At 38.4% G+C, this 27,592-nt stretch overlaps 1 protein-coding gene across 6 annotated transcripts in view; it reads right to left on the reverse strand.

The window, feature by feature from the left end:
- The window catches only part of KIF27 (kinesin family member 27), an 89,567-nt gene that overhangs the window by 21,819 nt on the left and 40,156 nt on the right, over positions 1 to 27,592 (reverse strand). For all 6 annotated transcript variants that reach the window (XM_026448974.1, XM_026448972.1, XM_026448977.1 and 3 more), the window contains 6 exons: positions 27,134 to 27,289; positions 23,995 to 24,200; positions 20,591 to 20,788; positions 10,750 to 10,863; positions 7,635 to 7,811; positions 2,785 to 3,000 (listed from right to left, as the gene is read on the reverse strand). In XM_026448974.1, coding sequence (XP_026304759.1) covers positions 2,785 to 3,000; positions 7,635 to 7,811; positions 10,750 to 10,863; positions 20,591 to 20,788; positions 23,995 to 24,200; positions 27,134 to 27,289 — 1,067 coding nt within the window. The remainder of the gene's footprint in view (positions 1 to 2,784; positions 3,001 to 7,634; positions 7,812 to 10,749; positions 10,864 to 20,590; positions 20,789 to 23,994; positions 24,201 to 27,133; positions 27,290 to 27,592) is intronic.

Here is a 27,592-nt window from a genome sequence, read left to right on the forward strand (position 1 = left end):
TTGAACCAGGGAGGTGGAGGTTGCAGTGAGCTGAAATCATGCCACTGCACTCCAGCCTGGTGACAGAGCAAGACTCTGTCTCAAAAAAAAAAAAATTAGCTGGGCATGGTGGCGCACGTCTGTAATCCCAGCTACTCGGTAGGCTGAGGCAGGAGAATTGCTTGAACCCAGGAGGCAGAGGCAGTGAGCCAAGATCGCACCACTACACTTCAGCCTGAGCGACAGAGTGAGACTCCATTTCCAAAAACAAATTGTATGTTCTCATAAAATGCAAAATTGAAAGTTTAAAAAATCAAATAGGGCCGGGCGCGGTGGCTCAAGCCTGTAATCCCAGCACTTTGGGAGGCCGAGACGGGCGGATCACGAGGTCAGGAGATCGAGACCATCCTGGCTAACACGGTGAAACCCCATCTCTACTAAAAAATACAAAAAACTAGCCAGGCGAGGTGGCGGGTGCCTGTAGTCCCAGCTACTCGGGAGGCTGAGGCAGGAGAATTGCGTGAACCCGGGGGACGGAGCTTGCAGTGAGCTGAGATCGGCCACTGCACTCCAGCCTGGGCGACAGAGCCAGACTCCGTCTCAAAATAAAATAAAATAAAATAAAAAATAAATAAAAAATCAAATAAAGATAATAGTTCTTATATTTTCCTCCCCACTTACTAAGCAACTACTCTGTATTATTAGAAACCTAAGGTTCAAGTATTCTTTAATTTTAGTTTCTGAATTTTACCAAAAAAAAAAAAGAGCGGTGTGACTTGTCTGTAGTAAATTGTTGGGTAATCTTCTATTACTGTAATGATCTAAAATCTATCAATTTCCATAAAGTAATAAAATGAGGAAAAATATTTTAATTTACTGTGGAAAGAGAAAATAATCCTAAACAAGTTTAAAGACATTAAGATAGCAAACCATTCCAACTAGATTTTATTGATACCTTGTGTCACATCAGAATCTCATGCTCTTGATCATCTGCTAGTGACAGATCTATTTGGGAATATTAACCTTGGCTTTAAAATCGTGGTAAGAGCAGAGCCTCACTTGAGAGCTACACTAAGAAGAACCAACCATGTGGAAGAAAGGTACACAGAAGCTTATGTGACTAAGTAGAACTCTACCAGTTGTAGGAGGCTCATCCTTCCCTCAAACCCCAGTCCAGAATAGCTGCAAAATAGGTATCATGCACCATACTATATTTTCACCACAAATCTGTAAATGCTTTTTGTTATAGGATCCCACATGAAATAGAAACCTAAATGTTTCTTGATATTAATGGAACTCTACCCTACTGCAAACATAATTTGTTAATTCTCATCTCTGTGCCTTATTCAAAGATGTTCTATCTAAAACGGCCTTCTTTCTTACATCTGCCACTGCATATCATGTTTTTCATAATCTAGCTCAACATTCTGATCTACTGAGGCTGCCTTGATGAATCTTCCCCCAAATGATCACTTCATTGCTTTGAATAAATAATGTAAGAGGTATAGCTGTAAATACATTATCCACAACTTGATTTTCAATGTCCTTCAGAGTTTAGAGTTTTCTTATATTTTTATCTGTTTTCCCAAATAGAATATTAACTTCTCAAGGGAAACATAATACTTTGTATTTTTTTTTTTTTTTGCTGCTTCTATAGAGCTTAGTTATAGTCACAGGCAGGCAGAATTCCTTAAATATTTGAATTCTGCTGTATCTTAGGCTCTCATGTCTTCAAATCTATAAGCCTTGGACTCCAATTTAACAACTTGGGAGGACAACCTGGCTCTCTGTTCCTCTGCACATTTACCCAGCTTAAATTATAAAACAGGGTAATAGAGGTCTATAATGTTCCTTTCAACTGCCACTTAGCCCCCAGTCAAGGACTGATTTGTAAATCAATCCTTTCATCAATTCTCAATGAGCAACAATCTAACGATCCTTGCTCCTATTTCTTAACTAGCCCCCTTAACTTCCTGTCACTTGCTCCAAACTAAAACACTACAAGATTCACCAATGTGTGTGATTCTCAGCTATTCACCTTCTCTGAGCAACTTTCCCTTGCTTTGGTAATAATAAGACACCAACAATAAATATCTGTGGAGGCAGTTCCGATTCAAAAATTCATCTTTCTCTGATGAAGTAAGGGACAGGTACCACTGCCAACTGACTGAAAATTTTGAAAAAAGACAAAGTCTGGGGCAATTTGACAGCCTGTAAATGAATGATCTTCTATATAGTTTTAAAAAACTGTAACTAAAACTATAGTTTTAAAAAACTAACTGTAACTAAAAGGTCTTTTACTGGGATTGGAATTTTATGCATCTATTTGGCTGGACATAGTATGGACACTGGGCCTTCTCGACCAAGGTTTCATGGAAAGAATTAACCCCTAATTCCTTAGGCATCTGTTGTATGTAATAAATTACCTAGTATCGTTCAAGAAATATGTATAGAGAAAAGTCAGGTGCCCTCCAGAAGAGTCCCTCAAATCATTTTCCATGTTCTGTGATTTCCGACGAGAAACCCCAGCTGAGGAGGCAAATATACTCAAGGAAAGTAATAGTTTCCAAATGCCTGGCAGTGCCAGGAAGGGGCCATGTCCATGGACCACTATGTAAGGATATCTCAGTCTCTAGTTAAGCATGGTTTATGGTGCCAAATAAGTGCCAGGTGAATTCACTACATCTGACAAACTCTCAAAACCAAGTTTAACAGATAATATTTACGATTATGTGAAAAAGACTGAGGAAATCACTGAAGTGATCCATCATACAGCACCTCCAGTTCCAAAGAATACTGACTTACTTCAGGTGATAACACTCTACCATTTTTAAGTTTTTCATCCACACTGTTTCTTCGTTTCTGGAGCTGATCCTTTTCTTTCTGGAGGACTTCAACTTGTTCTGAAATCTTTATTTTCTCCTCAGCTGTGCTGGTCTGGAGCTGCACGTTCTTTTCAGACAACTCTTGTTCCAATAAGTTCAGGCGAGTTGATATTTTCAAACTATCTGTGTTTAAGGCCTAAAAGATACAACCCACCAGACACCAAAAACAGTTACTAGAAATCTAGACTGCATAAAAATTAGGAAAAACATAGAGAAAATTGCTAAATGAATACATTTTTAGTTTTTACATTATTGAGGGAGGGGGTATTCATTTTCTTTTTTTGTTTTTGAGATGGAGTTTTGCTCTTGTTCCCCAGGCTACAGTGCAATGGTGCGACCTCAGGTGACTGCAATCTCCGCTTCCCAGGTTCAAGCGATTCTCCTGCTTCAGCCTCCCGAGTTGCTGGGATTACAGGCGCTTGCCACCTCGCACAGTTAATTTTTTGTATTTTTAGTAGAGACAGGGTTTTACCATGTTGGCCAGGCTGGTCTCGAACTCCTGACCTCAGGTGATCCACCCGCCTCAGCCCCCAGTTCTGAGATTACAGACGTGAGACACCGCGCCCAGCCGGGGTGTTCATTTTCTAAAATCTTAAGTTGAATGCCTTTTTTAAAAAAACGTTTATTTAAACTCTGAGTTTACTACCAAGAATTGCCTTGACTAGGTTTTCAGAGGCAGTATTTTTCTTTTTTCTTATTTTCTAAACTGAACTTTTCTTTCTTGGCTCACATTCTACATTGTAGAATTATGTTACAATTTACTAGGGGTTGAGATTTGGTGTGTTTAAACATATGATTGGTTGGCTTAAACATATAATTTGTTTTTACTCTTAATTTATTCTGATCAGAAAATATGGCCAGATTTATGGAGATGCTCATTATGGTCAAATTTCAAGTAATTTGTAAAATATTTTTCACAGTAATTATCTGTACATACTACCATAAGGTTTATTATATAGACACATACTATCATAAGGTTTATAATTTTAAAAAGGCATTCCCCTCCCCCAAGCTTTTAATTGAATCCTACTCTCAGACAGCCACCTTCAACCTTTTCAGTTGGTTCTTCTGGTGTTTATGTCTATGTTTCTGAATGACATTATCAATTTTAGACATTGTCTATTGACTGTATTATGGGAGATAAGGATTTAGCACTCTTACTCTCTTAGCACTGTACTTCCCAATCTCCTCCATTCTCCCAATATGTTACATTACAGTTTTTAGTTAAATCAATATTCATTTTCATTATTATAACTTTGTTATTCATAGGTGAACTATCTAGTGTGAAATGATCATGCTTCTGTTTTGATACAACTTTTTATTGCACCTTATAGCTAATTCTTCTCCAACAGAACTATAAAATTCCTCAATACTTTTTCATTTGATCAAACTTATCAGGAAATCTTTTCAATCTATTCTTTTCTGGAAACATTTTGCCTGGAGCATCCATCCTGCTCCACACTGGACCAGTTGTCCTGGGTCTTCCCTTTGGTTATTTCCTGAGAATTTCCATGTTGCAGCACATTTTCAGAATCCTGAGTCTTCTTTTTTTATAGTTTGTGCCATTATTTTTGTGGAGCACATTCTCTAGTAGTTTCCTTCAACAGGCTTAATGGGAGATTTTTGTTTTTGTTTTTTTACTTGAAAATGCTTACTATAGCTTCACATTTGATTGAGAGTTTGGCTAAGAAGAAAATTATTAGACTTAATTTTCCTCATGAGTTTAAAGATTGCTTCAGATCTTAACTTTGTCATGAGGAAAGCTGAGAAGTCCAATGCCATTCTGATTCTTGCAATTTACAAGTAGTCTTTTTTGTCTAGATGCTTTCAGGACCTTCTTTTTTCCTCAGTGTATCCAAACCTTCACAATGCTATGTTTTGGGTACTCATTTTGCTGGGCCCTTGATGGGCTATTTCAGTCTAGAGTCTCACATTGCTGGTGTTGAGAAAAAAAATTTTTTTTTTTTTTTTTGAGACGGAGTCTCGCTCTGTCACCCAGGCTAGAGTGCAGTGGTGTGATCTCAGCTCACTGCAAGCTCCGCCTCCCAGATTCACGCCATTCTCCTGCCTCAGCCTCCTGAGTAGCTGGGACTACAGGCGCCCGCCACCACGCCTGGCTAATTTTTTTGTATTTTTAGTAAAGACAGGGTTTCACCGTGTTAGCCAGGATGGTCTCCATCTCCTGACCTCGTGATCTGCCCACCTCGGCCTCCCAAAGTGCTGGGATTACAGGTGTGAACCACCGCACCTGGCCAAGAAAATTTTTTACATGATGTCTTTGATAATCTCTTCTGTTTTCTCTGTTGTATCTTTCTGGAATTCCCATTACTTGGATCTTGGGCTTCCTGGATTTATCTGCCAATTAAATTTTTTTCTCTCCTACTTTCTATTATATTTTTACTTACTTTTGGGGGTATTTCCTCAACTTTATCCTCTGACCCTTTTTTTTGAGATGGAGTTTTGCTCTTGTTGCCCAGACTGGAGTGCAATGGCACGGTCTTGGCTCACTACAACCTCTGCCTCTAAGGTTTAAGCAATTCTTCTGCCTCACCTCCCAAGTACCTGGGATTACAGGTGCCCACAACCATGCCTGGCTAATGTTTGTATTTTTAGAAGATACGGGGTTTCACCATGTTGGTCAGGCTGCTGTCGAACTCCTGACGTCCAGTGATCCACCCACCTTAGCCTCCCAAAGTGCTGGGATTACAGGCATGAGTCACCGCGCCCTGCCTATCCTCCAACCCTTTTAATTTCCAAGAGTTCATGTTTTTAATAACTTGTAGTTCTTTATAGTCTTCTTTTACCACACTGAGAATATTAAGATTTCTGTGAAGTTTTTTCCGCTTCTTGCTCTATCTCTAATGTCTGTGAGTTTATTTTTTCCTTTTGTTTTGTTTTCTGTCTTTAATAGTGGCATTCCTGAAATGTCCATCATATTTCAGAGTCAGGTATCAAAAAGCTGCTAAGATTTGTGGTGATAGCATACACGTGGGCCACTTAGTTGGTGGCTTCCAAATTTAAGTGTTTTTATATCTTTTTAGATGTTTCAGAAAATATGCTAATCTCCTGCTAGGAAGTATAAATCTGGGCCAGCATTCTTGGATCCAAGGAGAGATTAGGAAATAGATGTTTCACAATTCATATGCGGACTTGCATTCATTCCCTATTTGGAGTTTTTTGACTTACCACAACCTTTGCAGTGCCTGGTTCAATCTTCGGAAAATAAATCGGTCCCAGAGTGAGAAAAAATAGTGTCATGACTATGCCCTGTTTTCATCTTTATGCTCCTCCTGCCTTCTGAAAATCTTGGTCCCTTCATTTCTGAATCTTTTTGATGTTCTATGTGAATTTTATCTCTCTAAAGCTGTTATTTTTTTAAAAGGAAAACATCTAAAGCATTCCTAAACTGCCCATCACATTTCAGAGTCAGATATTAAAAAGCTGATAAGATGTATGGTGGTAGCATATACGTAGGATCTTGGCCTGGCTCTCATTTGTGTCCCTCTAGGTACTTGGACTGCAGCATCTTCTGTTCTGCTAAGTTAATAAGCTCTCATCTATTTGCTTTCCATCTTTTCTTTTTTTGGTAATCTTTTGTCCTCTGTTATCTCCTCTACTGTCTTTTCCTTTTTATGGCTTTTCAAAAAACGTAATAGCTTTAATGAGATATAATCTACATACCATACAATTCACCAATTTAAAGTATATAATTCAAATCTGGGCATGGTGGCTCACGCCTGTAATCCCAGCACTTTGGGAGGCCAAGACGGGCTGATCACAAGGTCAGGAGTTTGAGACCAACCTGACCAACATGGTGAAACCCCTCTCTACTAAAAATACAAAAATTAGCTGGGCGTGGTGGCACGCACCTATAATCCCAGCTACTTGGGAGGCTGAGGCAGAAGAATCTCTTGAACCGGGAGGCAGAGGTTGCGGCGAGCAGAGATCGCGCCACTGCAGTCTAGCCTGGGCGACAGAGCGAGACTTCATCTCAAAAAATAAAAAATAACAATAAAGTATATAATTCAATGGTTTTTCGTATATTCACAGTTATATAACCATCACCACAATCCATTTTACATTTTCATCACCCCCCCAAAAAAAGAAACCCCACACCTATTAGTAGGCATTCTATTTCCTCCCCAATCCCCCACCAACCCTAGGTAACCGCTATTCTACTTTTTTGTCTCTGGACAGAAATGGAATTGCCTATTCTAAAGACTTGATATAAATGGTTTTATACAAAGGTGGTCTTTTGTGACTAGTTTCTTTCACTTAACATAGGTTTTCAAGGTTCATCCATGTGGCAGCATATATCAGTACTTCATTCCCTTCTATTGTCAAATAATATGCTATTGTATGGATAATCAGTTTATCCATTCATCACTTAATGAACATTTGTGTTGTTTTCAGTTTTTAGCTATTATGAATAATGTTACTATAAATGTTCATGTTCAAGTTTTTGTGTGGAAACATGCTTTCATTTCTTATGGAGACATACATACAGAAATAGATCTATCTATCCATCCATCCCTAGGAGTGAGATTACTGGGTCACATAGTATCTCTAAGTTTAGCCTTCTGAGGAACTACAAGATGGTTATCCAAAGCAATTGCACCATTTTCCAATTTCACAGCAGTGTATGAAGGTCCCAATTTCTCCACTTCCTTCCCCACATTTCTTATTATCTGTTTTTCTGATTATGGTCATCCTGGTGGGGAATGTAGAGTGGTTTACAACCAGAATCAAATAGTGTATTAAACAGAATACCTGACTAGATCTCAATTTCTTATTTTCCAGGTGACTCTTCTCCTGTAACAGAGCCTCCTTCTTAGAAACTATGGCCTCCCGTTTCTTTAAGTCTTCTTCCAGCTCCTCTAATTCTTGGCGTTGGTTCAGAACTTTCTCTACTTCTTCATCTAACCATTTCTTTTGCTCATCCAATTTCTACATTAAAATTCAAAAAAAAAAGTTACTTGTTTTTCCTCCTGCCATAAAAATTACATGGTAATAATATAATTTCAGATTGACTGAAATCTCTTAAATGAACATTTAAAAACTATCACTCAGAGTAACTCAGGTTCCCATCTGAAATCCTAAAGACATCAGTGGTTCTAGTCAAGATGTAGCTATGTTGTTTTATAAAGAATTAAAATTTACTCCCCAGATATGTTAAACAGTTTAGGATTTTTTAGCCTGACAAATAAGGGACTGATAATTTTCTATGCCTATATTAAGAACATGCTGGAGTCTTTTACTCTGTTGTAGTGGTGCATAGTTCCATCACAGCACTTACACTGGTGGTTGCTCTACTTATCTTTCTCCCCAACTTGAGCTCCTTGATTGACTGCAGGGGCTGTAGTTTTTAACTGTCTATCCACATGGCTGGTATATTGCCTGGGCCACAGTAGGCATTCAGTAAAATGTTAAATGAATGAGTGAATCAATGCCTGATTCAGTCAATCAATGAAGTGAATAAATGAATATACACAGTGGAAGATACAGATAATGGAGTTTGGAAGGAAACCCAATTTGCATTGTAGCTTGTCAACCTCAAATAATTATTTTTTAAAAAAGAAAAAACAAAAATAAAAAATTGCTGAAAAGATCTCCAAAACAAACATCTGAGTACTCTCTTGAATTAAGGATACCCAGAAACAAATACAAACATAAATATAGATGGAATATGACTGTTTAAAAGGAACTCTACCAAGTGGACACGGTAATGAAGCACTGCCACCAAAACAACAAATAAATAGGAAAAGAAATCAATATAGTATTATTTCCTAGTCCTTCATGAACCTTCTAGAAAGGGTTTCTAGAAATCTATAATACAATGAGACAGTGAATATATATAAGAAAAAGAGAGCAAAATGGCCAAGGCAAAGAAGATGCATAGCTATTGAGTCTTCCAATAATACCAAGATATTAATAGTATGATCTTATAAGCACTATCATGTCCAGATAACACTGGAGCCTAAAATATCATAGTAGCTCTACAATTATTAGGAACAGAAAGAGCAACTATAAAAATGTTAGTTTTGTCATATCCTTAAATACTCCAGTAGGAGATCCTAGGAAGTCTAGCAAGTAACTTAAATATATTCTACAAACATTCTTAAACTGTGAGTGGGGTTTGAAAGATGAATAAGAGATTCTTTTTAAGCTCCACTTAAAAGTAAAAAACCTAAAAAATTACAACTGGTGATGACATTTCTGGGTGGAATGAGTGTGTGTAGGAATGCACCCATGTCACTATTAAATGTCACCAATAAAATGTAATATAAAATTTATGAGGAGAGAATAAATTTAAAGTAAGATAGAGATAATTGCATTCTGGGTATTTTAAATACAGTATTTTTTTCTTACAAAAAATTTAAAATTTCAATTTCTTTGAACTTCAAAATTAGTTTGTGGATTATGACTTTCTTTTTAAAAGATGGCACTAAAATAATGGCTTTTTAATATATAGAGTACATATACAATTTGGCTTTCTTTGAATGTAGAGTTCTGATTTTTAGAAATATACTTGTCTTTGGCCGGGTGCAGTGGCTCACACCTGTAATTCCAGTACTTTGGGAGGCCAAGGCAGGCGGATCACAAGGTCAGGAGATGAAGACCATCCTGGCTAACATGGTGAAACCCCATCTCTACTAAAAATACAAAAAATTAGCCGGGCGTGGTGGTGGGCGCCTGCAGTCCCCGGACTCAGGAGGCTGAGGCAGGAGAATGGCGTGAACGCAGGAGGTGAAGCTTGCAGTGAGCTGAGATCACACCACTGCACTCTAGCCTGAGTGACAGAGCGAGACTCAGTCTCAAAAAAAAAAAAAAAAAATACACTCATCTTCATGAGATGGGAATAAATACAATCCAGTGAACACAGATTTCATGTTTATATTCTACAACATTCAAATAAACTCATTTCTATTGAAATAAGAATATATTGATTCTGGCCGGGCGCAGTGGCTCAAGCCTGTAATCCCAGCACTTTGGGAGGCCGAGACGGGCGGATCACGAGGTCAGGAGATCGAGACCATCCTGGCTAACACGGTGAAACCCCGTCTCTACTAAAAAATACAAAAAACTAGCCGGGCGAGGTGGCGGGCGCCTGTAGTCCCAGCTACTCCGGAGGCTGAGGCAGGAGAATGGCGAAAACCCGGGAGGCGGAGCTTGCAGTGAGCTGAGATCCGGCCACTGCACTCCAGTCCGGGCGACAGAGCGAGACTCTGTCTCAAAAGAAAAAAAGAATATATTGATTCTGCTGAGAGCAAGATAAAACAAAAATACAGTACATTTCTGGATGAGAAAATAATTTTGTAATAATAAAAGTTTCACTACTTGGGCAACAGGATTATTAGAAGCCCAAATCTTAGCATCACACAATATACCCATATAACAAACCTGAACATGTATCCCTGAATCTAAAATTTAAGAAAATAAAAATAGTACGTTTCAAAACAAATACTAGAAATTTTGCATTTGGGCGGCATCTAGTGTTTGAAGGTTTTATTCAGAGTCCACTAGTTTTTACATCTATCTATCTATTTGTTGAGAGGGAGTTTTGCTCTTGTTGCCCAGGCTGGAGTGCAGTGGCGTGGTCTTGGCTCACTGCAGCCTCCACCTCCAGGGTTCAAGCGATTCTCCTGCCTCAGCCTCCCAAGTAGCTGGGATTACAGGCACCCACCGCCAAGCCCGGCTAATTTTTGTATTTTTAGTAGAGACGGGGTTTTACCATGTTGAGTAGGCTGGTCTCGAACTCCTGACCTCAGGTGATCCACCCACCTTGGCGTCCCAAAGTGCTAGGATTACAGGCGTGAGTTTACCTCTATTTAGACAACCATCAGATTGAAGAGAAACCAGGAAACACTAAATAGAATTGACAAACCTGGAGTTGGTCTATACTTCCAAACAAACCTTTTCTCCTTTTCAAGTTACATGCATCGAGATCCTCAGCTTTTGGTTTTAGACCTTCTTCCTGTCCTGTTTTTAACTGTAGTTCCTGTAGAAAAAGAAATTGAAAACACCTTATTGCATTTACACCTGACCATTAAGTATGCTGATGATAATTATTTTCTTTTTTTGGAAACAAGGTCTCGCTCTGTCACCCAGGCTGAAGTGCAGTGGCACAATCACAGCCTCAAACTCCTGGGCTCAAGCCGTCCAGCGACATTTTCTTAACATTTACTTCCTTAGTCACAGAAAGAGAAAATGGGTAGATGACAGTTGGGGCTCTATTTCAGAAGAAAATAATGTGGGGATTTTTTTGTTTAAAAAAAAATTTTTTTAGAGATAGAGTCTCACTCTGTAACCTAGACTAGAGTGCAATGGCGTGATCACAGCTCACTGTAAGCTCAAGCTCCTGGGCTCAAGTAATCCTCTCACCTACCTCAGCCTCCCAAGTAGCTAGGACTATAGGTATGCACCACCACATCCAGCTAATTTTTTTTTTTTTAGAGATGGGGTCTTGCTATGTTGCCCAGGCTGGTCTCCAGTGATCTTCCTGGCCTCCAGTGATCCTCCAGCCCCAACTTCCTGAAGTTCTGGGATTAAAGGCATGAGTCACCATGCTCAGCCTTAATTTTTAATTGACAAATAATAATTGTATATATTTGTGAGGTACATAGTGATTATTTCAATACATATAATGTATAGTGATCAGACCAGGGTAATTAGCATATCTAAGAAGAAAGGAATGTTAGCTCTGACTGAGGCAATAAAATATAACTGCAAAAAATTAAGATTTACTAACAAAACTGAGTGTTTTTTTCATTCTTCATGAATGTTACACATTAGCATAACAAGGATAAGACTGAAATTTGTAAGTGGGTTTTTCTCTTCTGCCTTTCTGAGCTCATTACCTTCATAGTTACTCCACCCAAGACATCCATCTGCTGTGAGTATATTAAAATTTATTATAGTAAAAATGCAAAAAGAAAAGTAATGTTCAATTTCTGGTGTTCAAAAATGGGAGTTTGTAATATAAGAATAGACTTGGAAGACAGATCATGGTCTTCTGAAGCATATTTTCCAAATTTCTTTAGTTTCCATCCACATCTTTTTTTTTTTAGACGAAGTCTCACTCTGTCACCCAGGCTGGATGCAATGGCACAATCTCGGCTCACTGCAACCTCCACCTCCCGGGTTTCAAGCAATTCTCATGCCTTAATCTCCTGAGTAGCTGGTATTATAGGCATGTGCCCCCACACCTGGCTAATTTTTGTTTTTTCTTTTTTTTTTTAGGAGAGATAGGGTTTTACCATGTTGGCCAAGCTGGTCTCGAACTCCTGACCTCAGGTGATCCGCCTGTCTCGGCCTCTCAATGTGCTGGGATTACAGGCATGAGCCACCACACCCAGCCTCCATCCACATCTTAAGGGTCAAGTCAAGAGGTGCGATGTTGGCCAGGCATGGTGGCTCATGCCTGTAATCCAGCAGTTTGGGAGGCCGAGGCAAGCTGATCACCTGAGGTCAGAAGTTCAAGACCGGCCTGGCCAACATGGTGAAACCCTGTCTCTACTAAAAATATAAAAATTAGCTGGACATGTGCCTGTATTCCCAGCTACTCAGGAGGCTGAGGTACAAGAATCGCTTCAACTTGAGAGGTGGAGATTACAGTGAGCTGAGATCGCATCACTGCACTCCAGCCTAGGTGACAGAGTGAGACTCCGTCTTAAAACAAAACAAAACAAAAAACAAAAGACGCAATGTTCATGGTGCCCTCCAGGGGTTTAGAAATGACGTTGTTCATCACTAAAGCTTAGCAGGACAGGAAGGAGGACATGAGTCAAAGTGGGCCAGTCCACAGTCTCTATTACTGGTCTATGATGGATAAGCACGTAACTGAAAGTGCTGAGATACGTTTATAGCAATTTGACAGAATAATTTTATGTTTGATGACTCTTAACAATTTTTAAAATGGACTTTTATTTGTATATTTTAAATTTCACTTTTCTACTAATTCATGTTTTATAAAAGTGTTAGGCTGTGACAAATTTATAACAAAATAAAAACTATACCTTCTCCACAAGTAATTTCAGAAGCACTGAGAGAAAGGAAGTAAAAGAAAAGCCTAGGCCGGGCACGGTGGCTCACGCCTGTAAGCCCAGCACTTTGGGAGGCCGAGGCGGGCAGATCACGAGGTCAGAAGATCAAGACCATCCTGGTTAACATGGTGATACCCTGTCTCTACTAAAAAATAAAAAAAATTAGCCGGGTGTGGTGGCGGGTGCCTGTAGTCCCAGCTACTCGGAGGGCTGAGGCAGAAGAATGGCGTGAACCGAAGAAATGGAGCTTGCAGTGAGCCGAGATCAAGCCACTGCACTCCAGCCTGGGCGAGAGAGCAAGACTCTGTCTCAAAAAAAAAAAAAAAAAGAAAAGCCTAGTGCTCTCCAGCCCTGGGAACAGCAGAAAGGAGAAAACAGACAGTAAGAAAGACTTGTTTCCCAATTGTGCTCTGAGTTTTGGTCCAGAAACGGGGATGATAAGTAAAGGTGTCAGTGGGGACAGAGGGGCCCCTAACCTATTCAGGAGAGAAAATGCAGACTGCAGTGCAGAAGCCCCACACCCATATACAATTGCCCAGCCTTGCTGAAAGAGCTGAGAGGTACAATTAGGAAAGAGACCCTCATTGGACTCCTTGGTCTCATATGGCATGGATCCTGAATTGAGAGCTAATGTAGGTACTCATTATGGGGAACTGGCTCCCAAACTAGGTATAAGGACAGGCCACTGGGCTAGCAAGCTAGACAGTAGCCTCAGTAGGGGCTTATAATGCTAGTGGGAGATGAGATGAAGGGAAAGCACCCCCATGCTCTAAACCAGAAGCAAGACCAAACTGTGAGTTATACCAGTCAGGGGTTTCATCATCAGGGGCCAGCAGATTAGACAGGGTAAGGTGGACAAGGGAGAACAATTTCCAGCTGCTCACAATCCTCAACTCCAAGGCATAGGATAAAAGAAAGCTATACACCCAACCACAACATACACTGGATGCCATCTGAGGGAGAGAAGCCTGGGGAACAGGAGGCTAAGAGACTGAGTATTCTTATTCAAGAGACCTGAGAAGTATTTAAAGGAAGTGTTTACATTTTTAGAACAAGGTTTGAACAGAGAGAACATCTGATTAGTTTCCACCATATTTCCAGCAATAATCATGACATGGATAGAAGAAGAGAGGGGCACTCACAAAGAAGACAGGTGCTATAGACTAAATAAAGAAAAATGTTACACCCATCTGGGTTATGAGTGAATTTGGACCCTATTTTTTTTTACCACCGGTAGTTCTTGATACTTCCCTAGCTCTAGTTCATAGCTATAATTTAGCCCCTGTCATAGTCCTAGAAATTTCAGGATGATGAAATAAAGCTACCATAAATAAAGAGACCTTATACTTGGAGTTGACTCTCTGCTATTTCTGTTTGTCCACATACACTAAAAGTATACTGAACCTGTAAATCCCAGCACTTTGGGAGGCCGAGGTGGGCGGATCACGAGGTCAGGAGATTGAGACCATCTTGGCTAACACAGTGAAACACCGTGTCTACTAAAAAGACAAAAAAATTAGCCGGGCGTGGTAGTGGGCGCCTGTAGTCCCAGCTACTCAGGAGGCTGAGGCAGGAGAATCGTGTGAACCTGGGAGGTAGAGCTTGCAGTGAGACGAGACCGCACCACTGCACTCCAACCTGGGTGACAGAGAGAGCCTTCATCTCAAAAAAAAAAAAAAAAAAAGTGTACTGCAGTAGTTAATTCCCTCTTCCACATGTTGCTCCAGACAATGCCTTTTTTCTTACATTGTAATCTTTGTTACACATATTAAAATAACTGTGTACCAGGCACTGTGCTAGGCTTTTTATATCTATTTAATTATCCCATTTAGCCCTCACAACAATCCTATGATATAGGGGCTATTATAAAATCCATTTTATAGATGAGGAAATCGGTGGTTAAAAAGCTTAAAATCACACCACCACCCACAATTTCAGGAGTTCTCATATCTTTTCTTCAAAGCCTATCCATGGACCTCAGTTAAGAACTGCTGCTCTGAAAAGAACCTACGCAAAAGTTGTACTATTCTTTAGAGATGGTTTAGTCAAGTAGAAAAGAGACAGACAGGAGTGTCAGAAAGTTAGCTCCAAGCAGACGACAAATATTCTTTAGGACTGTAAGCAGGTTTTCTGTTTTTGCATTAAGTAGAGGATACATCAACAACGTATCTTTGGGAAAGTCTGTTCTCTTTTCTGGAATACCTGCTATCCCGCATAAATGGGTCATTTCACTAGAATTAGAGATCTGGCAAGATGGAATAAAAGTGCCCTAGGTGGCAAGGTGTGGTGGCTTGTGCCTATAATCCCAGCATTTTGGGAGGCTGAGGCAGAAGGACCTCTTGAGCCTAGAAGTTCGAGATCAGCCTGGGCAACATAGTAAGACCTCATCTCTACAAAAAGTTAAAAAATTTGTGAGGTACGCTGGCATGTGCCTGCAGTCCTAGCTACTTGGGAGGCTGAGGGGAGAATTGCTTGAGCCCAGGAGGCCAAGGCTGCAGTGAGCTGTGATCACATCACTGCACTCAAGCCCGGATGACAGAGCAAGACCTTGTCTCAAAAAAAAAAAAAAAAGTGCCTTAGATAAGAAGGTAAAAAGTTTGAGTTACAAGCAGAGTTGCACTTCAGCAGACTTCTACTCTTTGAAGAAGAGAGTATCTTCTTTTCCCTAAGCATGGATTTACAGAGTTGCTATGTCCTGCTGGTTTAAGCCATGGCCTATGAGAGATGAGGAGTTAAAACTCAAAGACCACAACACCGAACAGGTACGCCAGATCTTCACATTGGAAGAAGAGCTAAAACAAAACAGACTAAGTTGTTGGCAGCAGAAATGAAAATTGGACAGATTCGTGGTGTTTTAAAGATATACTCTGAAGGGCTTTAGTGGTTCATTGGATATGCGTAAGAAAGAGGCAAGAGCCAATGATGATGCCTCAATTTCTAGCTCACCCAACTGATATATCATGCAAGGCACATTGGAGAACTACATTTTTTACCCATGAAGGGAGCAGGGAGTGGGGAATCATGGAAAGGTAAGTAAGGAAGATCATGAATTCATCTATAAGACAACCTAGGGAAGAGGCTGGAGCTCAAAGAACAGACTTGGGATTAAGCATTAAATTTGGAAATTTTCAGTTTAATTGCAGCTATGGAAAAGTATCCTATACTCACCTAGGATAGAGTATAGAAGAGGGCAGAGACCAGAGCCATGAGGAACTCCCATATTTAAAAGGACTGGTAGAGTGGGATGAGCTAGCCAAGACGGAGAACAAGCAATCAGAAAGAGAGGAAAAAACAAGGAAAGTATAATGTCACAAAGGCAAGGGGAAAATACTTCAAAATGGAGGGAGTGCTGAACTGTGCTGGATGCACAGTATTAAGATAAGGACTTTAGTGAAAGAGAGAGCACCAGTTAACTTCTCAAGAGCTGTGAAGTGGGTGACAGAGTCAGAAGCCAGCTGGAAAGGATAAGAGAATGAATGAAAGCAGAAGTAACAGAAAGAAATGCAGTCAACTTTTCCAAGAAGTTTGGTTACAAAGGGGAGGTAAGAAAGGGAAGGGAAAAAGGTTGAAGGAGGATAATTTTAGGATGAAAAAAACTAAGATATTTAAAGACAAATCCAGAAGAAAAAAAAAGTTGAAAATAAGAAAAAAGGATAAAAGATGACACATACATGCTTAGCACAGTATTGCTTGAATATAAATCTCACTAAATGTTAACTACTGCTATAATTATTGTTATTACTATTATTATGAACATCATTATTACCAGTTCTTCTAAATATGGGAGTTCCTCATGGCTCTGATTTTTGCCCTCTTAACTTCTGTACTCCATCCTAGATAAGTATAGAATACTTTTCCATGGCTGCAATACTCATACTCTTCGCTGGGTTGTCTTACAGTGTCAAGGAAATTTAAAAAGCAATTCCATTTATAATAGCATCGAAAAGAATATCTAGGAACAAGTTTAAGTAAAGAGGTAAAATACTACTAGCACACTAAAAATTAGAAGACACTGCTGAAAGAAATTAATGAAGACCTAAACAAATGGAAAGACTTCCCATGCTTGTGGATAAGAAAATTTAATATTGTCAAGATTTCAGTACTACTCAGTGCAATCTAGAGATTCAACAATCTCTATCAAAATTCCAATGGCCTTTTTTGCAGAAATGGAAAAGCCCATCCTCAAATTCACATGGAAAAGTGTAGGGGCCCTAAATAGCCAAAATAATCTTGAAAAAGAAGAGCAAGGTGGCAGGACTTACTTCCCGATTTCAAGACTTAATACAAAGCTACAGTAATCAAAATAGTGTGATACTAGCATGAGGATAGACATATAGACCTATTGAATAGAACTGAGAGTCTAGTAACCATACATCTATGGCCAGTTGATTTTTTTTTTAATAAAAATTGGGGCCAAGCATGGTGGCTCAGGCCTGTAATCCCAACACTTTGGGAGGCCAAGACCGGAGGATCACTTGAAGCCAGGAGTTCAAGACCAGCCTGGGAAATACAGCAAGACACTGTCTACAAAAAGTAGAAAAAAAAAAAATTAGCCAGGTGTGGTGGTGCACGTCTGTAGTCCCAACTGCTTAGGAGGCTAAGGCAGGGGGATCACTTGAGCCCAGGAATTGGAGGCTGCAGTGGGCTATGATCATGCCACTGCACTTCAGCCTGGGTGACAGAGACCCTGTCTCAAAAAACAAAACTGCACATATGTGAGGTATACAACATGATATTTTGATATACATAGTGAAATGATTAGTCAAGCTAACATATTTATCTCTTCACATAGTTAGCATTTGAGTGTGTGTGTGTGTGTGTGTGGTAAGAGTACCTGAAATCCACTCTCTTAGCAAATTTCCAGTATACAATAGTCATCATGCTGTACATTAGGTCTCTAGACTTATTTATTCTATACAACTGCAACTTTGCACCACTTGACCAACATCTCCCCATTTCCCCTATCAGCATTTCTCTATTTCCCCCTCCAACTGATTTTTGATAAGGGTGCCAAGTCCATTCAGTGGAGGAAAGAACAGTCTCTTCAACAGATGGTACTGGTACAACTGGAGTTTCACATGCAAAAGAATAAATCTGGACCACTACTTCACACCATATACAAAAACTGACCCTAAATGGACCAATGACCTAAATATAAAAGCAAAAGCCATAAAACTCTTAGCAGAAAACATAGGGGTAAACCTTCTTGACCTTGGATTTAGGCAATGGACTTTTAGACATGACACCAAAAAGCACAGGCAACGAAAGAAAAAAAATAGATAAATCGGACTTCAATGAAACTAAAAATTTTTGCATATCAAAGGATATTATCAAAGTATAAAGAAAATCTACAGAATAGGAAAAAATATTTGGAAATCATGTATCTGATAGGATTTAATGTCAAGAATATATAAAGAACTCATACAATTCAACAACAAAGACAAAGAACCAAATTAAAATGTGGACAAAGAACTTGAATAGACATTTCTCCAAAGAAGATATATGAACAGCCAATAAGCACATGAAAAGATGCTCAACATCATTAGTCATTAGGGAAATGCAAACCAAAACCACAATGAGATACAACTTCATACCTACTTGGATGACTATAATAAAGAGAAAGAAAGAAAACAGGTGTTGACAAAAGTGTAGAGAAATCAGAACATTCACACATTGCTGGTGGAAATGTAAAATGGTGCTGCTGCTTTGGAGGACAGTGGTTTCTCAAAAAGCTAAGCACAGATTTACCATACAACCCAGAAATTCTACTTCTAGGTACATACTCCTAGGTACATACCCAAAGGAATTGAAAACAGAGACTTACTTGTATGCCAGTGTTCATTGCAGCATTATTCACAATAACCAAATGGTAGAAACAACTCAAGTGTCCACTGATGGAAGAACTGATAAAGAAACTGTGGCATATCCATACAATGGAATATTATTTGGCAAAAAAAGGGAATGAAGTTCTTGTACATGCTGCAATGTAGACAAACCTTGAAAATATTATGCTAAGTGAAATGAGCCTGACACAGAAGGTAAAATATTATATAATTCTACTTATATGAAGTATCTAGAATAAGCAAATTCATAGAGAAAGTAGATTAGAGATTACCAGGGGCTGGGTGAAGGGGAAAATGAGGAGCTGCTATTCCATAATAGTTACAGAGTATCTGTCCAGGGTGAAGAAAATGTTTTGGAAATAAATAGTGGTGATGATTGCACAAGATTGTGAATGTAATTAATGCCACTGAATTATACGCTTAAAAATAGTTAAAATGGGCCTGGCATGGTGGCTCACGCCTGTAATCCCAGCACTTTGGGAGGCTGAGGCGGGCGAATCACCTGAGGTCGGGAGTTCAAGACCAGCCTGACCAACACGGAGAAACCCCTTCCTACTAAAAATACAAAATTAGCCGGGCATGGTGGCGCACGCCTGTAATCCCAACTACTCAGGAGACTGAGGCAGGAGAATCACTTGAACCTGGGAGGCGGAGGTTGCGTTGAGCCAAGATCACACAATTGCACTTCAGCCTGGGCAACAAGAGTGAAACTCCATCTCAAAAAAAAGAAAAAAAAAAGTTCAAATGATAAAATTTATGTTATATATATTTTACCACAACTTAAAAATTAATAATAAACAATGAGTAACTTGGTTTAAATGTTCTTTAAGTTCCCTTCCATTGCTGAATTCTATGATTTTTTTTTTTAAGGTTGGAAAATAGGTTATATCCATTGTTGAAAATCTAGGAAATCTGGGGCATACTGATAATGGGAGAGGCTAAACATGTGCAGGGACAGGGAGTATATGGCGTATCTCTGTACCTTCCTTTCAATTTTGCTGTGAACCTAAAACTGCTCTAAAAAAAATAAAACTTTAATTTTTAAAATATCTAGGAAATCTCCAATTATGTCCCACGCCTTGGGTTCAGCTTAACATTTCAAAGGAACAGAGCCTGGCACATAGTACTAGATAAGTGTCTGTTACTATGATCATCATCATCTTTTTCAAAAGAGCCCTGTGGGACAAGTAGGATTAAGGCCATTTTAGATAAGAATAAACAGAGAGGGTAAAATTTTTGAGAAATTTGAGAAAATTTACTTTCTCAATAAATCTCTCAGCCAGCAACTGAGCGAGCTACTGAGCGAGCTAGGATTTGAACCCATGATAGCCTGGTCCAAGAGCCTAGGCTGACACCACTAAGTTCCTCCCCAGCCCAATCTATTCTAGAACTGCTGTGCATACAGATCTGATCATTTTTCTGCTCACTGTGAATGAAATGGTACCATTTTACCTGGTACTTTTTCTATGTAGCCACATAGACAATGCATGTCAAAGCACTTTGAAAACAGAAAATCCTATTCAAATGGTAGGTATTATTTAGAAAGTTGGCTTTATAAACGTATGTTTTTGACAGCTTCAATTAAAGTTAAGATCCTACTAAGAGAAATTACCATTGTACCTTCTTTTGTGAAGTCAAAGCCTTCAAGACAGTACTCAGAATTCAATAAATAGGTTTTACTATGTAGATGAACAAAGCTTTAAAGTGAATAAGGACAGCAGTAAAGGACAGGTCAAGGGTAGATACTTCACAAGCCAACTGAATGAAGACCATGGCTTCATTAGCTCTGAGTCATTTAACATTTCATATTATACTTAGCAGGAATGTATGACAATATTACTTTGACTTTTTGCTGGTCCCGCTTAATTACTGCATCCAGTTGCTTCCTTTTTTCATTTTCTTCTTGAAGTTTTCTTTGTAGCTGTATCTTTTGATACTTCATGTGATCTACACTCTGCTCTAGTTCATTAGCACGTTTCTCATTTTGGATTGACAGTGATGCCAGTTTCTTACTATCTTGTTGCTTCTTCTGTAAGACCTGAGATCATATGGAATATTTCAAAATGAAAAACTGAATCTCTCACATTCCTCAACTAAATTTAATCTTTTCATTTGATGGTAAAGGAAGAAATTTTCCCTAGATTTTCATTTATTTTTGACAGGTTCACAAACAATTGCTTACTCTCATACATTTCCATTTTTGCAATTAGGGAAAACATCATAATTTTCATCACATATGTAAAAGTATAAAGAATGATGAGACTTCCTGATGTGGACAACAAACAAAATGAAACAGATGATTTGCTTTTTATTAATAAGTATTTTAATTTTAAAAATAGTTAAAACATTATAAAACTGAATTTATATTTTAAAAGAGTCACTCTTATAGACCCCTAATCTACCTGTCCTGCTTTCCAATGCAAAATTACCAATTTCTTAAATATTCTTCCAGAAAAAAAAAGTATGCATATGCATGCAAATAGCTTCATATATATTCTATATAGACTACTGTCTCCCTTTTTTCCTACTTATCTCAGGGGTCTTTTCATATAGATTTGTTCTGGGTGGCTGCATAGTATTCCACTGTGCTGTTGTTTTTATAGCTACAGCTATATAGCCTAAATCATTAATCCCTGAGTTAGGATGATCAGAGCTGATAACATCTTCCCTGAGAGTGACCAACCATTATAATTACTATTTTAACATTTATCTTAAATTCCTTCTCATCTAACTAAAATTCCATATAGATAGATTAGACTTTCAAAGTGTTCACACCACTAATATAAACTACTTGTGTTATAATTTAGTCCTGACCAAACATATATTAGACTTGTATTATGTGATTAGCATTGCACTAAGTACCAATTAGGTGGTATAAAAAAGGTAAAGGGATGTCATTCATAAATTATGCAAACCACAATTAATTATTTCCTTTACCTTGGCAATAAAGTGTTAGCATAGGCAAGTTTTGTTTTAATTAAACTAAGTATCCAAGAGGCATTGCTGCTTAGAGCAGTGCTACTCAAAATGTAATCTGTTGACCAGTGCTAGTTCACATTGTTGTCAATTTGCACCCCTCAGCATACTATTAGATTCAGTTGATGTTTTCATGCAAGACTTTTTTGATCAAGAAAGCTGTGCAATGATTGACATTTATCTCATCGCAGAAGAACAATCTGCAGATGAACTACTTTGGGTACCACTAGCTTGGAGGCCACAGGCCTTTGCTGTTTCCAGTACCTAAACTGGACACTGGCTTTGCCACTTACAATTGACGGTAATTACAATACTGCAGCAAAAATTGTAATACCAGCATTTTAGTGTCTTTTTCACATAATAATAAAAATATCAGTGTAAATCCTGAAAGTCTTAAGAGTGAGATACTGTTGCCATTGTCTTTTGTACTTATTCTATAGTTGCTCAAAAGTGCATCTGTCAGCATTAAACTATTAATGCAGCATGTAATGCTCTACATATTCCTAAAGCCATTAAAAATACAGGTTTTTGAAGTCCTTAATTTAAAAATGTTGTTTTAAAAATTGAAACAACTTTTTTATACCAATAAAAATATTAGTATTTCAATATTTTAAAACACAATGATATGGCTGGGTGCGGTGACTCACACCTGTAATCCCAGCACTTTTGGAGGCCGAGACAGGCAGATCACTTGAGGTCAGAAGTTTGAGACTAGCCTGGCCAACGTGGTGAAACCTGTCTCTACCAAAAATACAAAAATTTGCGGGCGTGGTTGTGGATGCCTGTAGTCCCAGCTATTTGAGAGCCTGAGGCAAGAGGATCATTTGAGTCTGGGAGGAGGCAGCTGCAGTGGGCTGAGATACATGCCAGTATGATACGTTAAGAGTACTGAAAACTGGTATTGTCATCACCACTATGGGACTCTGACTGAGTTATTTTGCCTTTCTAAACCTTTGTTTCCACATTTGTAAAATGACTAAAAATGCCCACTTCAAAGGATTAAATAATGCATATAAACCATTTGGTATGTATAGGCCCTCAACAAATGGTAACTACTGTCCTCCTCATCCTCCTTATCCCCATGAGTAGTGCATGGATATGTCAAAGGTACAAAATTTCTAAAATTATGTCTTGTTTCTGTCCTCTGCTGTATCAGATGTTTCTTTTGAGGTAAAGTTCTACACCTTTCATTTCTTTTCCTTATCAGTACTCTTAGCAGAAAAGGATATACAGCAGGAAGCAAAGCATGGAAAGGTGAATTCCAAAGTGGAAATAACTATTCTGAAGGAAAATGGAAGGTGTGACATAGATAACCACCCTATGTCCTCCTTTAAGCAGTTCAAACATTCAAGTCATATTATTTTAACTTGATGTTGACTTGAGAAGCTATTTAGGTAACAACTTTTAGTGGAAATATCCAGATGTTTGAGGTGGCATTAGAAACCCCAGGAGGGACTTTTCTGGCCTGTCACACCAGAATATCCCGGTATATTACACCAGAGGTATATTGTAAACACCTACTTTGTTGAAAGCAAATAACTGTGGCATAGTTCAGCAATAATAATAATGCTGTGAATAGATTAATTACAACTCTACCTATAATGGAAAAATATGAATATGACACAAAAGCAGTAGATCATGAGAGGTAAAGAAATAGAGGAGGCATCCTAGAAAGTTCATTATGATCAGTAACAAAGCACTGTGACTCTCTCCAAAGCACCTGGAAATGGCTTCTTCACATAAAATCTCTATGTGATGGAATATTTCTCACAGAATAGAATGTTTAACTGTAGCTATTTCTAAAGTTAAAGCTAAAACCAGGCATTAGGAAGTTAAGGATGAGTCGCAGTATATAAAGATATTAACCCTTCTTAAGCCAGTCAGTTATGGTTTCAGAAAACCGTATCTCGAAATAGTTCTCATTTGTTGAGTGTCTACAAAGTGTCATATATGTACCAGCTGTTTTATTTGTATTATTTAACCATTATTTAATCCTTTGTCCTTCAGGAAAAAAGCACTATTTTGTAGTTATCTTTATTTCTTACCATGTGGTTTTTTGATATGAAGATTGAAAGAATATACTTCTTGAATGAAGAAATATACTACCCAGATTGTAAAATATGTAAATCAACCAGCACACTAGAAAAGTTGACACCCAGTTTCTCTTGCTGGTATAAACTGAATCCCACTTCTTTCCTAACTCAGTACAAGAACCCTCAGAAGCAAGAAAGCTTAAATAAGTTTTCTCAATTACATTTTTTAAATTACCTGAACTCTCAGCTTTGCAGCATCCATCTTTTTACGGAACTCTTTCTGTAATTTTACCTTCATTGCAACATCAGAAAGATCTTTGTTTTCCAGCTCCTGTAGCTGCTTTTGTGTTTCAGTTAGTTCGACTTTTGCCTGTTCTGCGTCATGCTCTAGCTTTGTTATTTTCAAAGAATACTGCTTGCTTACAGACTTGGCATCGTTACCTTAACCATAATAATAATTATTATTAGTATAAATTATGTGAAAAGTTAAATATCAAAAACATAAAAATACTCTACTCTAAAATCCAGCCAGGCAGTGATACTATTTAAGGCATAGCATTAAAAACCCAGTTGTCCCCACCAACCCCCATCAAACACAGCTTGCCATCAGGCCTCTTAATGATTAATTCCTTAATGATTGTTTCCATCTGCGGCCAGTCTCACTGGTTCAATCTTTGGCGTTTAGAGTGACATTTCTGGTCCTCTGACTTTGTAGTTGAGCTTTGCTGGCATCAAACTCAGTTAGGAAGGATATTTGGAGTGACTGTCCTCTTGCTTAGTATACTCCAGCCTCCTGCTACCAATAATCTGTCTCCTTGAATTCCTTTTTTAAATTATTATGAAAAATTTTAAATATAACCAAAGAAATAATAAAATGAATCCCCATCATCCAGATTTAAAAGTTATCAAGATTTTGTCACAGCTGCTTCAAACATGCCTAAAGGAATCCCAGATGTCATTTCATCTAACCTATACATACTTCATTTTGTTAAATTCCTCTTCTACTTATACATACTGCAATCAGCGTTCATACAAAACATGGACATAACCAAAAAGTCATTATCACACTAACAATATTAATACCAATCAGCCCATATTCAGACTTTCCCAATTGCCTCAAAATGTGTTTCACAATTGGTTTATTTTAATCAGGATCTAAACAAGGTTCACAACACATTTGATTGTTACATATCTTAAGAATCTTTTCATCCAAAGCTGACTCTCCTTTATCACTAACCTCAACTTATTCAAGATTAATTCCTTTTAAATTATTTTCTTATTAATATATAGAACAGAAAAAATAGAATATAGATATTTCTATATCTCTTTTTATTCTAAGTCCAGCTAGTGACCCTAAAAGCTTGGTTTTGATTTGCTCTGAATAGGCAACTGTCCCTGAACTAGACTGGCAAACTCGTGGCAGTAAAAAATAGGAGTCTAAAGTTCAGGGGATGAATAATCACCAGAGACAGTTAATTATACTATATATTTATTGAGACAGTCTCGCTCTGTCACCCAGGCTGGAGTGCAATGGTGCAATCTCGGCTCACTGCCACCTCCGCCTCCTGGCTTCCAGCAATTCTCCTGCCTCAGTCTCCCAAGTAGCTGGGATTATAGGCACATGCCACCATGCCCAGCTAATTTTTGTATTTTTAGTAGAGACAAGGTTTCACCATGTTGGCCAGGCTGGTCTCGAACTCCTGATCTCAAATGATCCGCCCGCCTTGGCCTCCCAAAGTGCTTGGATTACAGGCATGAGCCACTGCACCCAGCCTATTATACTATTTATATAGCTGGTTATACTGCTATCCAAAAGTACTCATCATTTTTTGATAAAAGTTATTTAACTAAATGCATTGTGAACTGTCCTCTGACTCTAATTTACGATTACTTGACTAACTTTAAAATACATACAACTACTATATTTTAACAAATCATTTTGGACTATTCATTAATTGTTCAACACACCAATATTTTATGAACCACTAAAAAAATACAGTGCCAATTACAACATGTTTATTTTATTTTTTTGAGACAGGGTCTTGCTCTGTCACCTAGGCTGGAGCGCAGTGGTGCAATCATGACTCACTGCAGCCTTGACCTCTGAGGCTCAACCAATCCTCCTACCTCAGCCTCCCAAGTAGCTGGGACTACAGGCATGTGCCACCAAGCCCAGTACGCACCTGTAGTTTTTATAAAACTTTTTTGCAGTGTATTAGAACTGATAAAATATAGTATAGATGTCCTGTTATTACTTACTGCCAACTACTTAGTTGGCAGAAGTAGCTGCTATTCAAGAGACGTCTTTAGTGAGAGACCATTAAGGGCATTAAGTTGTTTGTGTTGTTTTTTTGACATTTTTTAAAAAGCATCCTCTGCTTAGCTACTTTCCCAAAGCTTTCTCCTTTCTCATTCCTAGTGACATGTGTGCTATGCATCATTCTAGCTCCAGTTACCCAGATGTTTAAATTAGTTTGACCATGCTGCTTCCTCACAGGCAGGATCAAACCCTAGTTGACCCCTCTTAGGAGTATCTAGGAGCTGATCTAGAATCAGGGTACTGCCTGTGGAAGTTAAGGATATTTACCCACTAGAATCAATGACTTTCTTTCAGAAAGGTTATCTTACTATGGATCTCATTAAACAAGCATGTTTTTGTAGCCTGGTATACCCAATGTGGTTGCTTTAAAATAGAGGATACCAGAGCTTACACAGAGAAGACCCTTTTCTTGCTCATTAGAACCAATGGCAATTTGGAGCTTTCCTAAACATACTCAGAGATGGTGACTATCAAAAGTGTCAGTGAGTGCTTACTTTTCAATGCCCTCTCACTGAAGACTTCTCTTGAATAGCAGCTGCTTCTGCCAACTAATAACAACAGGACATCTATACTATATTTTATCAATTCTAATACACTGCAAAAAAAATTTATAAAAACTACTGGTGCGTACTAGGCATGGTGGCACACGCCTGTAGTCCCAGCTACTTGGGAAGCTGAGGTAGGAGGACTGGTTGAGCCCCAGAGGTCAAGGCTGCAGTGAGTCATGACTGCACCACTGCGCTCCAGCCTAGGTGACAGAGCAAGACCCTGTCTCAAAAAAATAAACATGTTGTCATTGGCACATTAAGTGCCACAGAATTTCAGCACAATGCAGAGTTCACACTGGTTAGAACAATTCAGAGGTGAAATCCCAAAAGAACAAAATTCTTTTGATAATTAACCTCCACATATTGGCCTAAAAACTCACCTTCTTACACCAATCCAAGCTAAGTGGATAGATCTGAGCTTCAAAAACTAAAGTAACTGTTATCACATCAGAAGCAATTTTAGAAGTTTTCTTTCTCATATAAGCTGGTTCACAAGATACTATTACCTGTTTTTATTAATTCTTTAATCAGATCTTCCTTCATCTTGATGTTAATCGTAAGTTCTCTCATTTTTTGTTTAGCTTCAGTAAGTATGCGTTCTGAATTCTTTAATTTTTGCAAATTCAATTCTTGACTCTCCTGGAGACAATCAATCTTTAAATCTTAAAAAAGGGAAAAAAAATGCAGAAATAAAACTATCTGCTGGTAAACTATTCAACAGAAGTAGAGTTAAAAAAAAAAGAAAAGCAGACACAAAAGCAATTTAGAGGTGGCAGTGGAAGAGACAGAAAAGAAGGGAAGGAAAAAGGGGAAAAAATACACAGCAACTGGGACTCTAGCATTCCAGCTTATAGTAAGAGTTTTTATTTTCTTACAAATTAATACGTATATGTATATATTCTTTCATAATATCCCACAGGTTCAGACACACAGTTTCTCAATGCCTTTAACATGAGTTATTTGAG

Source organism: Piliocolobus tephrosceles, chromosome 14 (genome assembly GCF_002776525.5).
Source record: "Piliocolobus tephrosceles isolate RC106 chromosome 14, ASM277652v3, whole genome shotgun sequence".
NCBI classification, from domain to species: Eukaryota; Metazoa; Chordata; class Mammalia; order Primates; family Cercopithecidae; genus Piliocolobus; species Piliocolobus tephrosceles.